This window comes from Coenobita brevimanus, chromosome 98, assembly GCF_032717465.1.
Source record: "Coenobita brevimanus isolate Jiangsu-jjx chromosome 98, ASM3271746v2, whole genome shotgun sequence".
NCBI lineage: Eukaryota > Metazoa > Arthropoda > Malacostraca > Decapoda > Coenobitidae > Coenobita > Coenobita brevimanus.
In genome coordinates this window covers 10,115,792-10,132,404 of record NC_137051.1, presented here as the reverse complement: position 1 = coordinate 10,132,404, position 16,613 = coordinate 10,115,792, and the positions used below count along the sequence as shown (strand labels likewise).

Sequence of the window (16,613 nt, the reverse complement as noted above, 5' to 3'; positions counted from 1 at the left end):
AGCCCCAGGAATTGATGGAGTGTGTGGTGAAATGCTGAAGCATGGGGGAGAGATAGTAGTAGAATGGATGTGGAAGATGTGCAGATTGGCCTGGGAGGAAGGTAGAGTCCCGGAGGATTGGAAGTCAGGTATAATTATTCCCTTGTACAAAGGAAAAGGGGAAAAAGAAGTGTGTGGTAATCATAGGGGCATTTGTCTTCTTAGTATAATAGGAAAAGTGTATGGTAGGATACTTATAGACAGAGTTAGAGAAAGAACAGAGAAATTAGTTGGAGAAGAACAGGGAGGCTTTAGGAAGGGAAGAGGTTGTGTAGATCAGATATTCATTCTTAGATCTTTAGTGGAAAAGTTTCTAGAGAAGGGAAAGAAGTTGTATGCGGCTTTCATGGATTTGGAGAAAGCATATGACAGGGTGGATAGACAAGGATTGTGGAAAGTGTTAAGAATATATGGAGTAGATGGGAAGTTGTTGAATGCTGTGAAGAGTATGTACGATGGTGCGAAGGCTGCAGTGCGTGTGGATGGTGAACTAAGTGAATTTTTCTCTTTGAAAGTTGGTTTGAAACAGGGATGTGTCATGTCTCCATGGTTGTTCAATCTGTACATGGATGGGGTAATAAAAGAGGTACAAGGTAGGGTAGTGGATGTTGGAGTGGCCCTGGTGAGAGAGGATAGTGTTTGGAAACTCCCTGTACTGTTGTTTGCAGATGATACTGTGTTGTTGAGTGAAGACGAAGGGGAGCTGCAAGGCTTGGTGGATGAGTTTGAGAGAGTGTGTAAGAAACGGAACCTAAAGGTGAATGTAGGGAAGAGTAAAGTGATGGTCTTTGAGAGAGGTGAAGTTAGTGAATGTACAGCGAGGTTGGATGGTGAGGAATTGGAAAATGTGAGTACGTTTAAGTATTTGGGTAGTGTGATGAGTAAGGATGGAGGTTTGGAGGGTGAAGTGCTTGAAAGGGTACAGCAGGGAAGAAAGGTTGCTGGTTCCTTGAAAGCAGTGATAAGAAACAGGGAAGTGAGCATGGAAGTGAAAAAGTTACTACATGACAGTATTGTGATAACAACTCTAACGTACGGAAGTGAAGCTTGGACATTGTTGGAAGGACACAAGTCAAGAGTGAGAGCAGTGGAAATGAGTTATTTAAGAGGAGCCTGTGGAGTCACGTGGAGAGACAGGCTGACGAATGAGGATATAAAGGAGCATTGTGGTGTGGATGTGGATGTGATAGGAAGTGTTATGAGGAACACACTGAGGTGGTTTGGCCATGTGGAGAGGATGGAGGGTGAAAGACTGACGAAGAGAGTGTATGTGAGTGAGGTGGAGGGGGGAAGAGGGAGGGGGAGGCCGAGGATGAGATGGAGGGATGGGGTGGAGAGGTATATGAGAGAGGGGGGTGTGAGTTGGGAGCAGGGCAGTGAAATGGCGGGGGACAGGGCGACTTGGAGGCGATTTGTTTGTGGCCACCCCAAACGGGATTGAGGCGTCTGGCAATAGATAGATAGTTGTATGCTGATGATGCAGTACTACAGTACTTGCAAATAACGGACAAAAACTTGGTAGACTAGTGCAGAGTTTTGCAGATGTCTGTGAGCATCGTGCCCTTGAGAGTAAATGTTGAAAAGAGTAAAATGATGGTTACTGAGAGACAAGGTGACTCCCACTGAGATGTTACAGTAAATGGAGAAAGACTGGAATTGATGAGAGAGTTCAAATAACTGGGTACAGTGATACAAAATAGATAAAAATGTGCAAAAGAAATGGAAGGTAGAGTGACACAAGGAAGAAATGTAACTGTTGCTATGAAGGCCTTGATGAGAAACAGAGGCTTAGTGTTGCAGCTGCACTAGGCTTAAATGAAGGAGTGTTAGTGCCAACTTTAACATATGGACATGTGACTATGGTGTGGCACGAAAATGAAAAGTCAGGAGTGACAGCAGTGGAGATGGGACTGCTCAGGAATGTAAGTGGAGTACAGAGAGTGGATAGGATATGAAATAATGCGATTTGTGAAAAATGCGGAGTCTGTGGACACCAGAATCGAAGAGAGCACAGTGAGATGGTATGGTCATGTGGAGAGAATAGACAAGAACAGAGTGCTGAAAAGGTATATCTGAGCAAATCTGAAAGGGGGAGGAGGCGAGGTAGGCCAAGGAGAAGGTGGGGGGATATGGTGGATGAGTGTGTGAGGAAGAGAGGTATGGAAGTTGGTGGGGGTAGGGGACTGACAAGAGATTGAGCTGGCTGGATGAATGCTGTGAGCAGACATGCATGATCAGGGATTTGGCACCTCTTTTAACGTGACAGTGTCCGGACTGACCCTATCGAATACATTTAGGTGAAGCTACAGAATGTGGTGAATGTTTTTGGAGTATCAGACACAGCCATGATTCTGGGGGCTTGAATGATGAGTGAATGGAAGCATGGTCCATCAGATTGGGCAAACTTGGGCTGTCTGGATGTTGCTACTCCTCACCCTGCCCTAGGGTGGGGGAAAGGAGGTGTGGATGATGATGATGATGATGATGATGATGATGATGATGATGATGGTGATGATGATAAATAACAGTATTTTTTTCTTTTTAATGCGAGGAAGAAGGAACCAAAGGCCATCAGCCCGCAATAACAGTTCCCTCCAAGAGAAAAACAAAATACAAGAGAGAGCCAAATCAAGATCCATTCATTTCGAGATGCCTGGACACACTGCGTTTGAAAGACTGGAGATCATAGGCAGCAGGAAATACAGACAGAGGGAGACAGTTCCAGAGTGGACCTGTTGCATAAATGAAGGACTGGGAGTAACGGTTAACTCTTGCATTAGAGAGTTGGACAGAAAAGGGATGAGAATTTGCTGCTAGACGGGTGCTACGCGCCCGTCGTAGAGGTGGAGGAATGCATGCAGACAGTTCAGAGGAGCAGTGACCATTAAAGTAGCGACAGAAAAGAGATAAAGATGCAACAGTGCGACGAAGAGACAGAGGTTGAAGGGAGTCAGTAAGAGGAGGAGAGTTAATGAGACGAAAAGCCTTTGACTCCACCTTGTTGAGAAGAGCTGTATGTGGGGAGCCTCCCCACACATGAGAGTTGTACTCCACACAGGGGAGGATAAAACCCCTGTATAGAGACAACAGTTGTACAGGGGTAAAGAAAGAACGGAGTCGGCTTAGCACACCCAATCTCTCGAAAGCAGATTTTACAAGAGATGTAATATGATCTTTCCAAGATAAGTCCCGAGTAAATGAAACCTCAAGCATGTTCAAGGATGATGCAGGATTAAGCTGAATATTATTAAACATTAGTGGGTATACCTGTGGAAGATTTTGACGGGTTGATAGGTGTAAGAACCGAGTCTTAGATGCATTAAAAACAACAAGATTATTTTTACCCCAGTCAGAGATACGAACCAAGTCAGACATTAGGTGTGCCACAGCCTCATCTCTTGTTTGTTGAAGTAACTGCTGAGATGGGTGTTGCGGGAACCGAATGGAAAGGTGAAGGGTGGAGTCATCAGCGTATGAATGGACAGGGTTAGATGTACAGCTTAGAAGGTCACTGATAAATAAAAGGAAGAGAGTTGGTGATAGGACAGAGCCCTGAGGAACACCACTGTTGATAGATCTACAAGAAGAACAATGGCCGTCTACAACTGCAGCTATAGAACGACCAGAAAGGAAACTAGCAACAAAGGCACAGATAGAAGGATAGAAACCGTAAGAGGGCAGTTTGGAAATTAAAGATTTATGTCAGACTCGATCGAAAGCCTTTGAGATGTCAAGTGCAATGGCAAAGCTTATGCCAAAGTCCCGAAAGGAGGAAGACCAGGAGTCTGAATGGTAGGTGAGAAGATCGCCAGTGGAGCGTCCCTGACAGAACCCGTACTGATGATCAGAAAGAAGGTTGTGATAGGAAAGATGCCTTAAAATTTTTCTATTGAGAATTGACTCGAAAACTTTTGAAATACAGGACGTTAAAGCAATTGGACGATAGTTGGAGGGTTGGGAGTGGTCACCCTTCTTTGGGACTGGCTGAATGAGAGCAAACTTCCAGCAAGAAGGAAAGGTACAAGCTGACAGACAAAGGTGAAAGAGTTTGCCTAGGCAGGGTGTAAGCACAGAAGCACAGTTCTTGAGACCAACAGGAGGGACTCCATCAGGCCCATATGCCTTGTTAGTATTGAGGCCAGTGATGGCAGAAATTATATCAGCTGAAGAAATTTTAATGTCAGCCATGAGGAAGTCAGAGGCGGGAAGTGATGGAGGAACAGCACCGAAATCGTCTAAGGTGGAATTGGAGGAGAAAGTCTGTGCGAAGAGATCTGCTTTATCAGTTGAAGAAATAGCTACAGAACCATCAGAGTAGAAAAGAGGAGGGAAGGATGATGAGGTAAAGTTGTTAGAAAGGTTTTTGGCAAGGTGCCAGAAGGAGCGGGAAGAATTTGAGTTGGAGAGTTGAGAGCATTTAGTACGGATGAAATTATTTTTAGCAGCGCAAAGAACAGACTTAGCGTTATTCCGGGCAGAAACGTGAAGATGATGTGATTCAGGGATGGGTTGGCTCCGGTACATTTTGTAGGCCCTCTCCTTGTTGCGGACAGCATTAGAACAAGCGTGATTAAACCAAGGCTGATATATTGTGAAGCTGACCAGTGTTAAAACTGCATTGATTCCTCTTTTCTTCTGAATATTTAGTGTATACCATATACATATATGGTATAATAATAAGCCTAGGTCTATTTCTGACTGCCACTGTCCTGAAGTAGAATGACAATCATTGTACAATATTTACGAAAGAGGAGGCTGTAGCACCGACCAAACAAGGTGGTACAGTACTCCCAAGGTGAATGGGAATGCCAATGATAGGGAGAGCTGGAGCTCCTGTTTCACTTGCCACCTAACCATCCCCCTTGCTGAACTTTTCAATGTGACACTAACATGGAGAGTACACCAGCATACTCTCCCAAACGTTTCCTTCAACTATCTTATGCACTCCATCACAAGCATTTTATGCATCACACAACATACCCCACTATGTTACAAGGGTTGATGCCAGCAAGGGAATGCAGCCAGAAAACTTTGGCCCCACTACCTAGTGGCGGACTTTTGGGGGGAGGCGTGATGGGGGTTCCACTGGCACAGATCATGGGTTCGGGGCGAGATGGGGCTCGCACCTGCTAGAGGGTACAGGGCATTGGGTCCCCAGGCTGCCACTTCCACCCAATAGAGAGGGGTCCAAACCTGGGGGTAATGCCCCAGGAGGCTGCCCTATCAGAAGGTGCATAATGGGGAGGCAGTTACAGTGCCAAGGTACACTTGGAGGGTGTCACTGTAGCTGTCCTGGCAAGGTGCCCCAAGGTCACTACCACAATTACTGATAAGGCTGGTGGCCTAGGCATCCCAGATACACTGTCTGGACCTGGGACTGTGCAGGGAGTGGGGCCTGTGGCTTATCACCTTCCCCTTTATTATTACTGACCATGACCAAGTACAAGAATGAGTTTCAAGGCCAGCCTGAGGACATTAAATCAGTCACCCAGGGAAATGAAAATGAGTTCTTGGGATTTAGGAAGTTGAAGGGGTAGAGCAGGGGAAATGGCCGAGGCATTCAGTAGGTGGGGGGTGGATGTGGGATGTTTGCAGGACGTCCGGTACATGGATGGATCAGCCAGAAAGATTGCTGGGAAGGATTGCTATTATAAGCTGTTTTGGCAGGAGTGGACAGATGGATATGGGGGTGCGGGGGTATTTATTGCAGAGAAATGGGTGGAATATGTTATCAATGTTATGAAAGTAAGTGATAGGATAGTAGTAGTGGAAATATTGTTTGGTGGAATGACGCTCAATCGGTAGAGAGGTGGCCTGCAGTCCTACCGGACCCAGGTTCAAATCCACGCTGAGGCAGGGAACAGTTTAAGGATTTGAATTTCATGAAATCAAACTTTACTGATCTACCAGAAGACCCCCCAGCATGTTGTAAAAATACCCCAGCTAATGCCAATACACCTGTATGAGACAGCCCTAGCATATATTCAATATGGACAGTGGGTGTTAGTGCTAAAGTGGTGATATGTAGAGGTGTATGGTAAGTAGGAGGACTACTGGGCCTTGAGAGCAGGCTGTGAAGCCTATGCCCAGAATATATATATATATATATATATATAAAAAAAAAAAAAAAAAAAAAAAAAAATCCACAGGCAGGCTTGGATGAGGTAGAGAGGGATAGATTTTGGGATGACTTAATACATGTAGTAGGTGATATGGAGGATGATGAGATAATTGTTTTGGGAGGGGACTTAAATGGTCATGTAGATGAAGCAAATCAAAGATATGAAGGAGTACATGAGGGATGTGCATATGGTTCAAGAAATGAGGAAGGGGAAAGGATATGAGAGTTTGGGGAGGCAATGAACATGAATGTGTGCAACACACATTTTAGGAAAGAGAGAGTGGGTTGACTACATCCGAGTCATTTTTTTTTTTTTAATGTGTCCGACTCTGGGCATAGGCTTCACAGCCTGGTCCCAAAGCCCAGTAGTCCTCCTACATACAATACACCTCTAAATGTCACCACTTCGGCACTAACACCTGCTGTCCATATTGAATACATGCTAGGGCTGTCTCATACAGGACTGGTGTACTGGTGTTAGCAGGGGTATTTTTACGACATGTTGGCAGGTCTTCTGGTAGATCAGTAAAGTCTGATTTTATGAAATTCAAATCCTTAAACTGTTCCCTGCCCCAGCAGGGATTTGAACTTGGGTCTGGTAGGACTGCAGGTCACCTCTCTACCAACTGAGTCAGATAAATTATTTCCTGGTCAGGAGGGTTGATAGGAGGTTAGTGAGGGATGTTAATGTTTTAGGAAGTGAGGTGTACAGCAGCACAAATTATTGATATGTAACACGGTACTCAAACAGCGAGTGATGAAAAAAAAGACTTATTCACCTTGGAAGAGAATATGGAAGCCGGAAAACCAAGCAGTAAGGGATGCTGCTCCGAGATTTATTTCATTCTTCAAACTAAGATATCTCACATACAAGATAAATGAGATAACACTCTTTTCAGTGAAGAACTCTTAGTTGAATTCCAAACGTGGTGTCCATGAGGTTATGTATTTTCATCATTTCATCCACAGGATGTATACACTGTTATTTATTATATCTAAGATCTTAAAAAAACATAATGTCCACAATCCATTTCATCTGTCACAGTAGCCAGATGTGTATGAATATGAACCAGACTTTAGTTGTAAAATAATAAACAGATGCTTCTTGGGAAGTAACTCTGTGCAGTCCGAGAAATGCACCTTGCTCTGGCCCTCATTTAAAATGCCAGGTCTCAATGCTGATAGCATGTTAACTATCATTCTGTCTCTAACTTGTCTTTCTTAAGATTACTACATGGGTCATCCTTGATCAACTACTACTACCAGGAATGAACCAAAGTTGTCCCTCCCTTTCAGTCAACATCAGAGAAATTCCAGTCAACTGAATTGCATTAACAGATATAATGACAACAAGCTGCAAACACCTGCGGTGGAATGTCCTCTCTCTTGATTCTGTAAAATTTATCAGCAGTATTTGACACCATAAATCATGAACTACTGTTAAATGATCTGTATTTTTATGGTGCCTGTGATGATGCCCTTTTGCTCCTTTATTCATATCTGTCAGATAAATCTGAGAGCAGTATGGACCACACTACTCGTACTCAGTTTCCCATTTTGTTGTACTATTGGCCACAAGTATTCTTACACATCTCAGATTTGCCTCTCCCAGACTTCATTTGGTAACACCGACTCCACGTCCAGACGTACGATATCCTATATTTCCTACCTCATTTTCCCCTCACATACTTCTAGCTATTTACTTACCTTGGGGCGATATTCGATGAATATTGTTCTTAATACCTCCATTCAGCCAAAGTTTATTGACTTACTCTGACATTACTTTGAAGTGTGAAGGAAACTGGTCTCTCCTTCTCCTCCTCCTTCTATCTCCCTCCCTCTCTCTTTCCCTCTCCTACTCCCTCCCCCCCCTCTCTTTCCCCATTCCCTCTCTCCTTATCCCCCCCTCCCTCTCTCTCGTTCTCCCACCCTCGTTCCCCTTATTCTCTCTCCCCATCCCCCCTTCTCTATGTCTGTCAATCTCATATGGTAAGTCTGTTAACCCATTGACTGCTGCTATATCATATATGATATCTGAGTCCAAATGGCTCTGACTGCGGCTGTATCATATATGATTTCCTGCTTTCAAAAATTCCGCCATCCGGAATGGCACGAAATAAAGCAGCTAGCAACTCATGGCACCCTAAAGAATATTGCCATACATAAATTATGCATTTTTACGAGGTGCAGATCTCAGCTCAGTTACCTACAAAGTGCCGCAGGTAAAGGTACGAAATCTTCTCCATGCTGCTGCTAGCAGTAGCTCAAGCAAATATTGAATGAAATCTCTGGATGAGTGTAGTAATGATAGTGATATGTTGTTAGATGATGACAATAATGGTTCAGATGCTGATTTACACCTTATCTGATCGCAAGATTGACACAGAGAACACAGTGCAACCATAACACATCGTTCGCCTGGCACCACCACACAGGGAATATTTATTACTTCACAGACCTGTATCAGAGGTGATTTTTTTGTCTGCATCATTGTGTTATATACCATTGAACTCGGGACTGTTTTCTCTATTTATGACAATGTTATTTTTTTTCTAATATTTTTTTCTAAATATTTGAAAACTGTCACACACAGGATGTACATGTAAACAAACACTGATGCTGTGAATGGGTTAAATACACAGGCGGCAGTGCTAGGTTTCTTACTACAAATATTTCTCCCACTCTTACAGAAAGTTTTTTTCCTTGTATATCAGAGTCATTTCATGGCAAACTCTTAAAACTATTCTTCCAGTACTCTTCCATATTCCCTATAAAGCTGGAGTGCAGCTGATATTACCCATGGTACACATCTGTGTACAGGATATGGAGATTAAAAAGCTATTAAGGGTGTGATTATTTTAACAATTGAATATCATTTCCATAAAATATTATGGAAATACAGTATTACTACATAAATGAACCGGTAACAGCCCTCTAGCATAATGATGTGTTTCTACATAACCTAATAGCCAAATTGTGTTTAATCGAAACCTATAAATTACCACACAGTCTGTGCAGAGAAAAGTTGTACTATTAACAGGAAGCCAGGGTCGCATGCGGGTCACAGACCATAGGTTGCCTATGTAGAGAGGCGTTCGTCTGAGCGGCGACACTCTTTAAAAACACTTGGAGAAGTGATGAAGAGGGGTGGGAAGAGAGAGTGATATGGGGAGGAGAGACCAGCTGTTGATCTTTTAAATACTGTATTATATTTCATGTGGTGGGTGGAGGTGCTCACCATCCACTCACTTGATGTCGTGCTGCTTTTGAGTGTTTGCCCTTTCCTCCATCCTTTCCTTTCTTCCTCCTCAGTTTTTCTATGCTTCATTCTTTCCTCATCCTTCCGCCTACTGGTGACTTTACACTCCCTCTATTGTCTTTCTTTCCTTCATTCTTTCCTGTTCCTTCTGCCTATGGGTGACTCTACACTGAGTGACAAGCCAAATGGTATCCTGTGCACCAGGAAACCATTTACTACGCTGGGTGGTAACCATATAACCAAATCATGGCACCTGGTGGTTTGGTGGGTAATTACAGCAATCCAATCGGATTGAGCCGGTGAAGGTTTATATCCAAGGGATGGTTGGGGTTATTGCTCATGTAATGCCAGAAGTGTATGAAGGGAAAATGAAGTGGGGAACATAGGACATCGCATATCTGGACATGGAGTCAGTGTTACCAGAGGAAATCTGGCAGATGCAAATCTGAGGTGTGTAAGAATACTTGTGGCCAATAGTACCCCCAAAGAATTATTACCGTACTGGGTCTAGTTCTATTTATAATTTATATGAGTAGTTTATCATGTGTCCTCATCATTTTGATACTGGCGACATTCAGCTTTATGTTAGAATGACAGATATTACCAATACCAAGAGTGAAGTGGAATCCCTGATGATGGATATCAAAATCAGGATGGCAAAAGGAGACTTAGGCTGAACAATGACAAAACAAAAATCATCGTTATTCAAGGAAACATACAGGGTGGCAATGCTGATAATCCCGACTCTTAAAACTGGCACGTCACAATTTAATCTTGCTATTTCTGTTTGAACTTGGTTGTACTGGTACCTTCCAATTCAAAATTAAATTACAAAGAATATATTCATAAACTTGTCAAAGGTTGTAATATGCACATAAGAAACCTGTACTCATGTGAGACAGTTTCTGGATTGATGTTAACTCTTAATAATTGGTTCAGGCATTGGTTTTGTCTCATGTCGATTATTGTAATTTGTCATGGATTGGCCTTCCAAATACTGTCATCAACTCTACAAGGTTCAGTTTATGTTCAATACAGCATCAAGACTTGTCTTTGGCCTCTCCTCTCAAGAATCCTGACCACTTCATTTCTAATCAAGTTGCACTGGTTGCCAGTAATGGCTCGAACAGTATTTAAACTGTCTTACTATATTCAAGATTCTTAAGTTTGGCAAATCAAAGTATACTGAATTATTAAAACTTTTGCCACCATGCTCAGTTATCATGTTGCAATCCTTGTGTCTTGTTGAGCCTGGAGCAGATCATTAGCAATCTTTCTCTGATCAATCTGTTCAGTGCTCTAGGTTATTCAATAAACTGACAATATCCATAAGGCAAGTGACTTTACTGAATCTTTTACAAGGCAGCTCAGAATCTTTCCCTTTTCAAGAAGCTATGATCTAGGCAGAGGTGTCATATGGGATGATTATAGGGTTTAATTGGTGCAACTTGTGATGATGAAGTCTGTATTGTATATGAATGATGTCACAATTCTTGTACAATTCTTGTAAATGTGAGTGAAAACACGCATTGAGCACTAGTGAATTCTTTAAAAGAAGACTAGACTATTATTATTATTATTATCGCTAGTAATAACATTAATAGCAGTCGTAGTACTGTAGTAGCAGTATCATAATAAGAGTAGTAGTAGCTGTAATTGCAGGAGTATGGTTTACGAAACTTGAGTAAAAAAGTCTCCAATGGTTATCTATCTATATCTGTCTATATTTATCTATCTATCTATCTACATACTATCTATCTATCTATATAAAGAGGGGGGTAATTATTACAAGAACTTACCATAAAACACAAATACTTAATCAATGCAAAAAATGTTAGCAGCATGAAAATATGACCAATTTTACCTACCCTCTGGGTGACTGAGCACAGCATCAATCATAAGGTAGAGGCAGGGGTGGGGGAAGGTGGTGTGATCCCGGCTAACTGCATGGATAGCAATGTGGGGGTATTCCAAAGACAGACCGTTAGATTCCCCATCCTTTGCCCAGGACACTCGGCTGGGAGAAAAATGTTTGTCAGGGAATTTAGCTAAGAGAAATAGTTGATCTCTATCTATCTATCTATTGCCAGACGCCACAATCCCGCAAGGGATGGTCATTTGGCTTTGAGTTATTTGTTTTACGGGGAGGGGCACTAACCCTCCACCAACCCACTTGTTGACACGTAGGGAGCACGCAGGGTTTGGTTATATGGTTACCACCCAGCACTGTAAATGGTTTCTTGGCTTACAGGAAACCATTTGGCTTGTCTCTCAATGTAAAGCCACCTGTAAAGGAAAGACAACCAATAATAAGTGACAGGAAAGATGGGAGAAATAGGAAGACAGGAGGGTAGGCACAGAAAAAGAATGATAAAGGCTAAGGAAGAAGTAGGTAGCACTACATCAAGTGAGTGGATGATGGTCGCCACCACCTACCACAATATCCCATCGTTAGGTGGAGTATCGTATATCAGGGTACTTTTACCATGTATTTCAATGTGGACCGTTTACTAGCCTTGGGTTTCCCCCCAACCAAGTCCAAAACCCACCCAGATGAGCTCCAAAACAAGTTTAAAGGCAATAAAAATGGCCTGACAGCTGTCAAGGAAGCTAACCTAAGCCTAACACCTGTAAATAACTCACCGAAAGACAAGAGGGGGTGCAAGGAGCAGCATGGTGGAATGAAGAGGTGAGACAAGCTGTGGTGCAAAAGAAGAAAGCATAGCTATGGTGAGTAGATAAGGACCAGAGACATGGAGGACGTTGAGAGATGGAAGAGAGAGTTATATGCAGAGAGGAGGAAAGGTGAAAAGATTAGTAAGAGACAGTAAGAAGAGAGTGAATGAGGAACTATGAAGGAATTTGAGTGTAAAGTGGAGGGAATGAAAGAAAATGTTCTAGAAGGATGTAAAGAGAGTCAGACAGGGTGATAAAAGGGTTAGCAGGGGAGTGAAGATAAAAATGGTAGATTACTATTGGAGATGGGAGAAAAAGTGAGCAGATGGAGAGGCCAATTTAAGGAAATGTTGAACATAAAGAGTGAAAGTAATGTGAGTGTAAGTGGCTGGGGCATGGCTGGGAGAAGGAGGGAGACAAGAAGGGAAGATGAGATCTGTAAAATGGAAGCAGTGGAGGCAATGAATGAAGTCAAAATGGGGAATGCCCCAGGAATTGATGAAGTGCGTGGTGAAATGATGAAGCATGGGGGAAACTAGTAGAATGGATATGGAAGATGTGCAGATTGGCCTGGGAGGATGGTAGAGTCCCAGAGGACTGGATGTCAAGTATAATTATTCCTCTGTACAAAGGAAAAGAGGAAAAAGAAGTGTGTGATAATCATAGGTGCTTTTGTCTTCTTAGTGTAATAAGAAAAGTATATCGTAGGATACTTATTGAGAGAGATAGGGAAATAACAGAGAAATTAGCTGGAGAAGAACAGGGAGGGTTTAGGAAGGGAAGAGGTTGTGTAGATCAGATATTCATCCTTATGTTTTTGAGAAGGAAAAGAAGTTGCTTGTGGCCCTTCATGAAGTTGGAGAAATCATATAACAGAGTAGACAGACAAGGAATGTGGAAAATATTAAGAATACTGTGTATACGGAGTAAATGGGAGGCTGCTGAATGCTATGAAGAGTAAGGTATGTATGTGGATGCTAAGGCTGCAATGCGTGTGGATAGTGAACTAAGTGAATTTTTCTATCTGAATGTTGGACTGAAACAGGTATGTCATGTCTCCAAGGTTGTTCAATCTGTATATGGATGTGGTTATGAAAGAGATACAAGTGGATGTTTAGGGCGGCCCTCATGAGAGAGGTCAGTGTTTGGAAACTTCTCGAGTTGTTGTTTGCTGATGATACTGTAAAGTGAAGACGAGGGGGAACTGCAAGTCTTGGCGAGTGAGACTGGGAGAGTACCGTATGTAAGAAACGGAATCTACAGGTGAATGCAGGGAAGGGTAAAATATGGTCTTTCAAAGAAATGACGTCACTGAATATAGAGTGAGGTTGGATGAGGAGGAAATGGAAAATGTGAATGCATTTATGTACCTACTTAGGTAGTGTGAAGAATAAGGATGGAAGTTTGGAGGATGAAATGCTTGAAAGGGTGCAACAATGAAGAAAGGTTGTTGGTACTTTGAAAGCAGTGATAAGAAACAGGGAAGCGGGCATGGGGGGGGGGGGGAAAGCAGTGATAAGAAACAGGGAAGCAGGCATGGGAAAAAAAAAAAAAAAAAAAGTCGCAGCATAATAGTATCGCAATACCAACTCTAACGTATAGAAGTGAAGTTTGGACCTAGTTGGAAGGGCACATGTGAAGAATGAAAGCAGTGGAAATGAGTTACAAGAGGAGCGTGTGGAATTACATGGAGAGACAGCCTGACAAATAAGGAAGTAAAGGAGTGTTGTGTTGTGGATGTGGACGTGAAAGAAAGCATTAAGAGAAATACAATGAGGTGATTTGGCCATGCTGAGAGGATGGAGAGCGAGAGACTAACAAGGAAAGAGTATGCGAGTGAGGTGCAGGGGGCGAGAGGGAGGGGGAGGCCAAGGATGAGATGGAGGGATGGAATGGAAACATATATGAGAGAGGGGTGTGTGTGCTGAGGGGAGGGCAGTGAAATGGCAGGGGACTGGATGGAATGGAGGCGATTTGTCTGTGGCCACCCCTTACGGGATTAAGGCATCCGGCAATGGCTAGACAGATATACATATCACAGACAGATGGCAACTTAGAAAAGTCTTAGAAATTTGTCCTCCAAGGACTGACCTGCTTTGATAGATATCTATGGATGGCCACCATTGGGTGACCAAGGCTGAAACATGCAAGAATATTGGAGAGTTTAAAATGAAACAAAGCAATATGAAATGATTTATATAAATAAAGTCTGAAGGTGAGATATATAAACTATCTATCTATCTATTACCAGAAGCCATAATCCCATAAAGGGTGTTCCTTGGCTGTCTGAAACTCCACACTGGCCTTTAAAAATGCCTCCCAACTAAAAGCTACGTTTGGGGGGATGGGGGGGAGCAAGTCTTGGTATAACTTTAGAAGTAACCAACGTTACCAATTTTCATTATATTACGTCCCTGAACTATTCTAACTAAGACTTACCCTTTAAGCCTAGTTTCAGTTGGGGGAGCAAATTTTGTAGGGATAGTCATATAGTGACTTAGGTTAGGCTGTCGCTCAGTAACGGATGAATGTTGCGCCATATTGGCTGGTGCAGGCGTGTGCATTTGGTCTATGTCAGGCTCTAGATCAGGCCTAGGTTAGGTTAGGTTAGGTTAGTTTGGGTTAGTTTAATGCAAAATAGCGTATATTTAATTAATCTTGATCTTGATTTTGGGGGATAAACCCACTTTTGGAAATCTTACTCAAAATTTAAAAAGGGGGATTTTCCCCCAAAAATGAGGGTCAAAACTAATTAAAGCACAGTATTTTGCACTGGAAACCATAAAAAAAATTATAAAAGAAAACGTTGGTTACTTCTAAAAATTTACCCAAGTCTTCATTCATGACCTCAATGAAGGAGCTGCCACTCATCTCAGTCCCATGACCAAGTAGCTGATTACATCTTTCCTTTGGTACCTGGCCATAATTTAAAGCTGCCAAATATACCCACTGTTCATTATTATCCATAATGAAATCAAATAATTGTTTTTCTCACCCTCTATTTTACACCATAACACTACAAAGTAAAACTTATATGTAAAAGCTAACATGAAGATCAGGAAACTCTCAAGGTCACCTGCAAAAAAACAAGCTGAACATATTTTACCAGAGCAAAAACAATATACCTTTCACTTTACATACTTCTGAATGCTTTCTTCCATTAATATACAAAGCTTAAAAGCTTGATTTCAAATTTGATGCATCTTTTTCTTTGGGGGGGTGGGGCAATTACCATGAGCAAACGTATTAACTAAGAAATTGGTCTACAACAAGCAATCACAGTTTTATATTGGCAGACAGTATGAAATGCGGGATAATGATGATAATTATAAATGATGTAAAAAACAATGGCTACATGTAACGATGGCCTAGAGCATGTTTTACCTCTCGGCAATGTAGAGTGTGCCCGTGCCTATTGACTGGTGGTTGATGAACGCCTGGGTATTTGGCTGTCGGTGGCGGATACCAGCCTCTGGTGGTGGCAGATTCGGCAACAGCATTTTCTTTGCGTGACAAGGGCTAAAAAGCACCTAAATTCCCAATTATGCAGACCACGCGTCCCGTTTGCTGCAGCCTATAGCGTTTGTTATTGTTCTGGAGGGGTGATCATTGTTGCCAGGTCTTCAGGTGATCTACCCGCCCAATTTGCCCAGTGTTATGTTCGGGATGTTGCGCGATACTTCTTAATACCCGTTTTAATGTCCCTTATTAACTTTAGAAGGTCATTATGGAAAGCTCTGGCATAAATTTAAATTTGAAATAAACAATTTCCACCTACGAGCATATGTTAGCCTATCAAATTGTTCAAGATTTTCTTCCTCCTTTAGCTTATAATATTGCTGTATTTGGCTAATTGGGCAAAATGTTCACTTTGCTTCAGTTCAGTTGCTCAGAGAAGGATTTACCTTTGCTTTCGTCCACTGGATAGCAAAACCTTTTTCGCCTTCATATAAAGTAGCCCAATTGGGCGTGAAAATTACAAAATTGGCATAAAGGTAAGATGGAGCGCTTAGGTAAGGCGGGAAATTTCTGACCGTGGCGATGAAAATTTTCTTTACGTTCCTCAAGTTAATCCCATGTAAAATGTGTGACTTACAAAGCATTGCCCCCGAAATGGAAACAGAAGAATACCATAGTGCCCCCGACAACGGGGCAAGCAAGATACAGCCCAGTATGCCCGGGAACGTGCCGACACCCCCACACGGACCCTGCAGGGTAGCCGCCACCAGTCGGAACAACCCCCGGCAACAACGGCATGTGTCAGCCCGGGCCGTGCGCCCCTATGTCACGCAGCCACCACGCCGTCGCCTTCGTAGGAGGACACTACCTTCACGGAGTGGGATTGTTGAACCATCTAGGGGTGGAGTTGTTCTAGTCACTCCAGACGGCGCCCCTCCTCGTGAGACGGCTTATTGTCACTCCGAAAGTGTCCCGGTAGAGACGGCCTATTGTCGCTCCCCTCCTCGTGAGAAGGCCTATTGTCGCTCCGAAAGTCTCCTGGTAGAGACGGCCTATTGT

The 16,613-nt window shown here is 42.8% G+C and overlaps 1 protein-coding gene across 1 annotated transcript in view; it reads right to left on the bottom strand.

Annotated features, from left to right (window-relative positions):
• Positions 1-15,677, bottom strand: part of icln (chloride nucleotide-sensitive channel icln) — a 42,525-nt gene extending 26,848 nt beyond the window's left edge. Inside the window, exons 1-2 of the mRNA XM_080283547.1 lie at positions 15,480-15,677; positions 11,288-11,436 (exon numbers count right to left, since the gene is read on the bottom strand). Of these exons, the coding sequence (XP_080139673.1) occupies positions 11,288-11,436; positions 15,480-15,595 (265 nt within the window). The 5' untranslated portion in view covers positions 15,596-15,677. The remainder of the gene's footprint in view (positions 1-11,287; positions 11,437-15,479) is intronic.
• Positions 15,678-16,613: the final 936 nt, after the last annotated feature.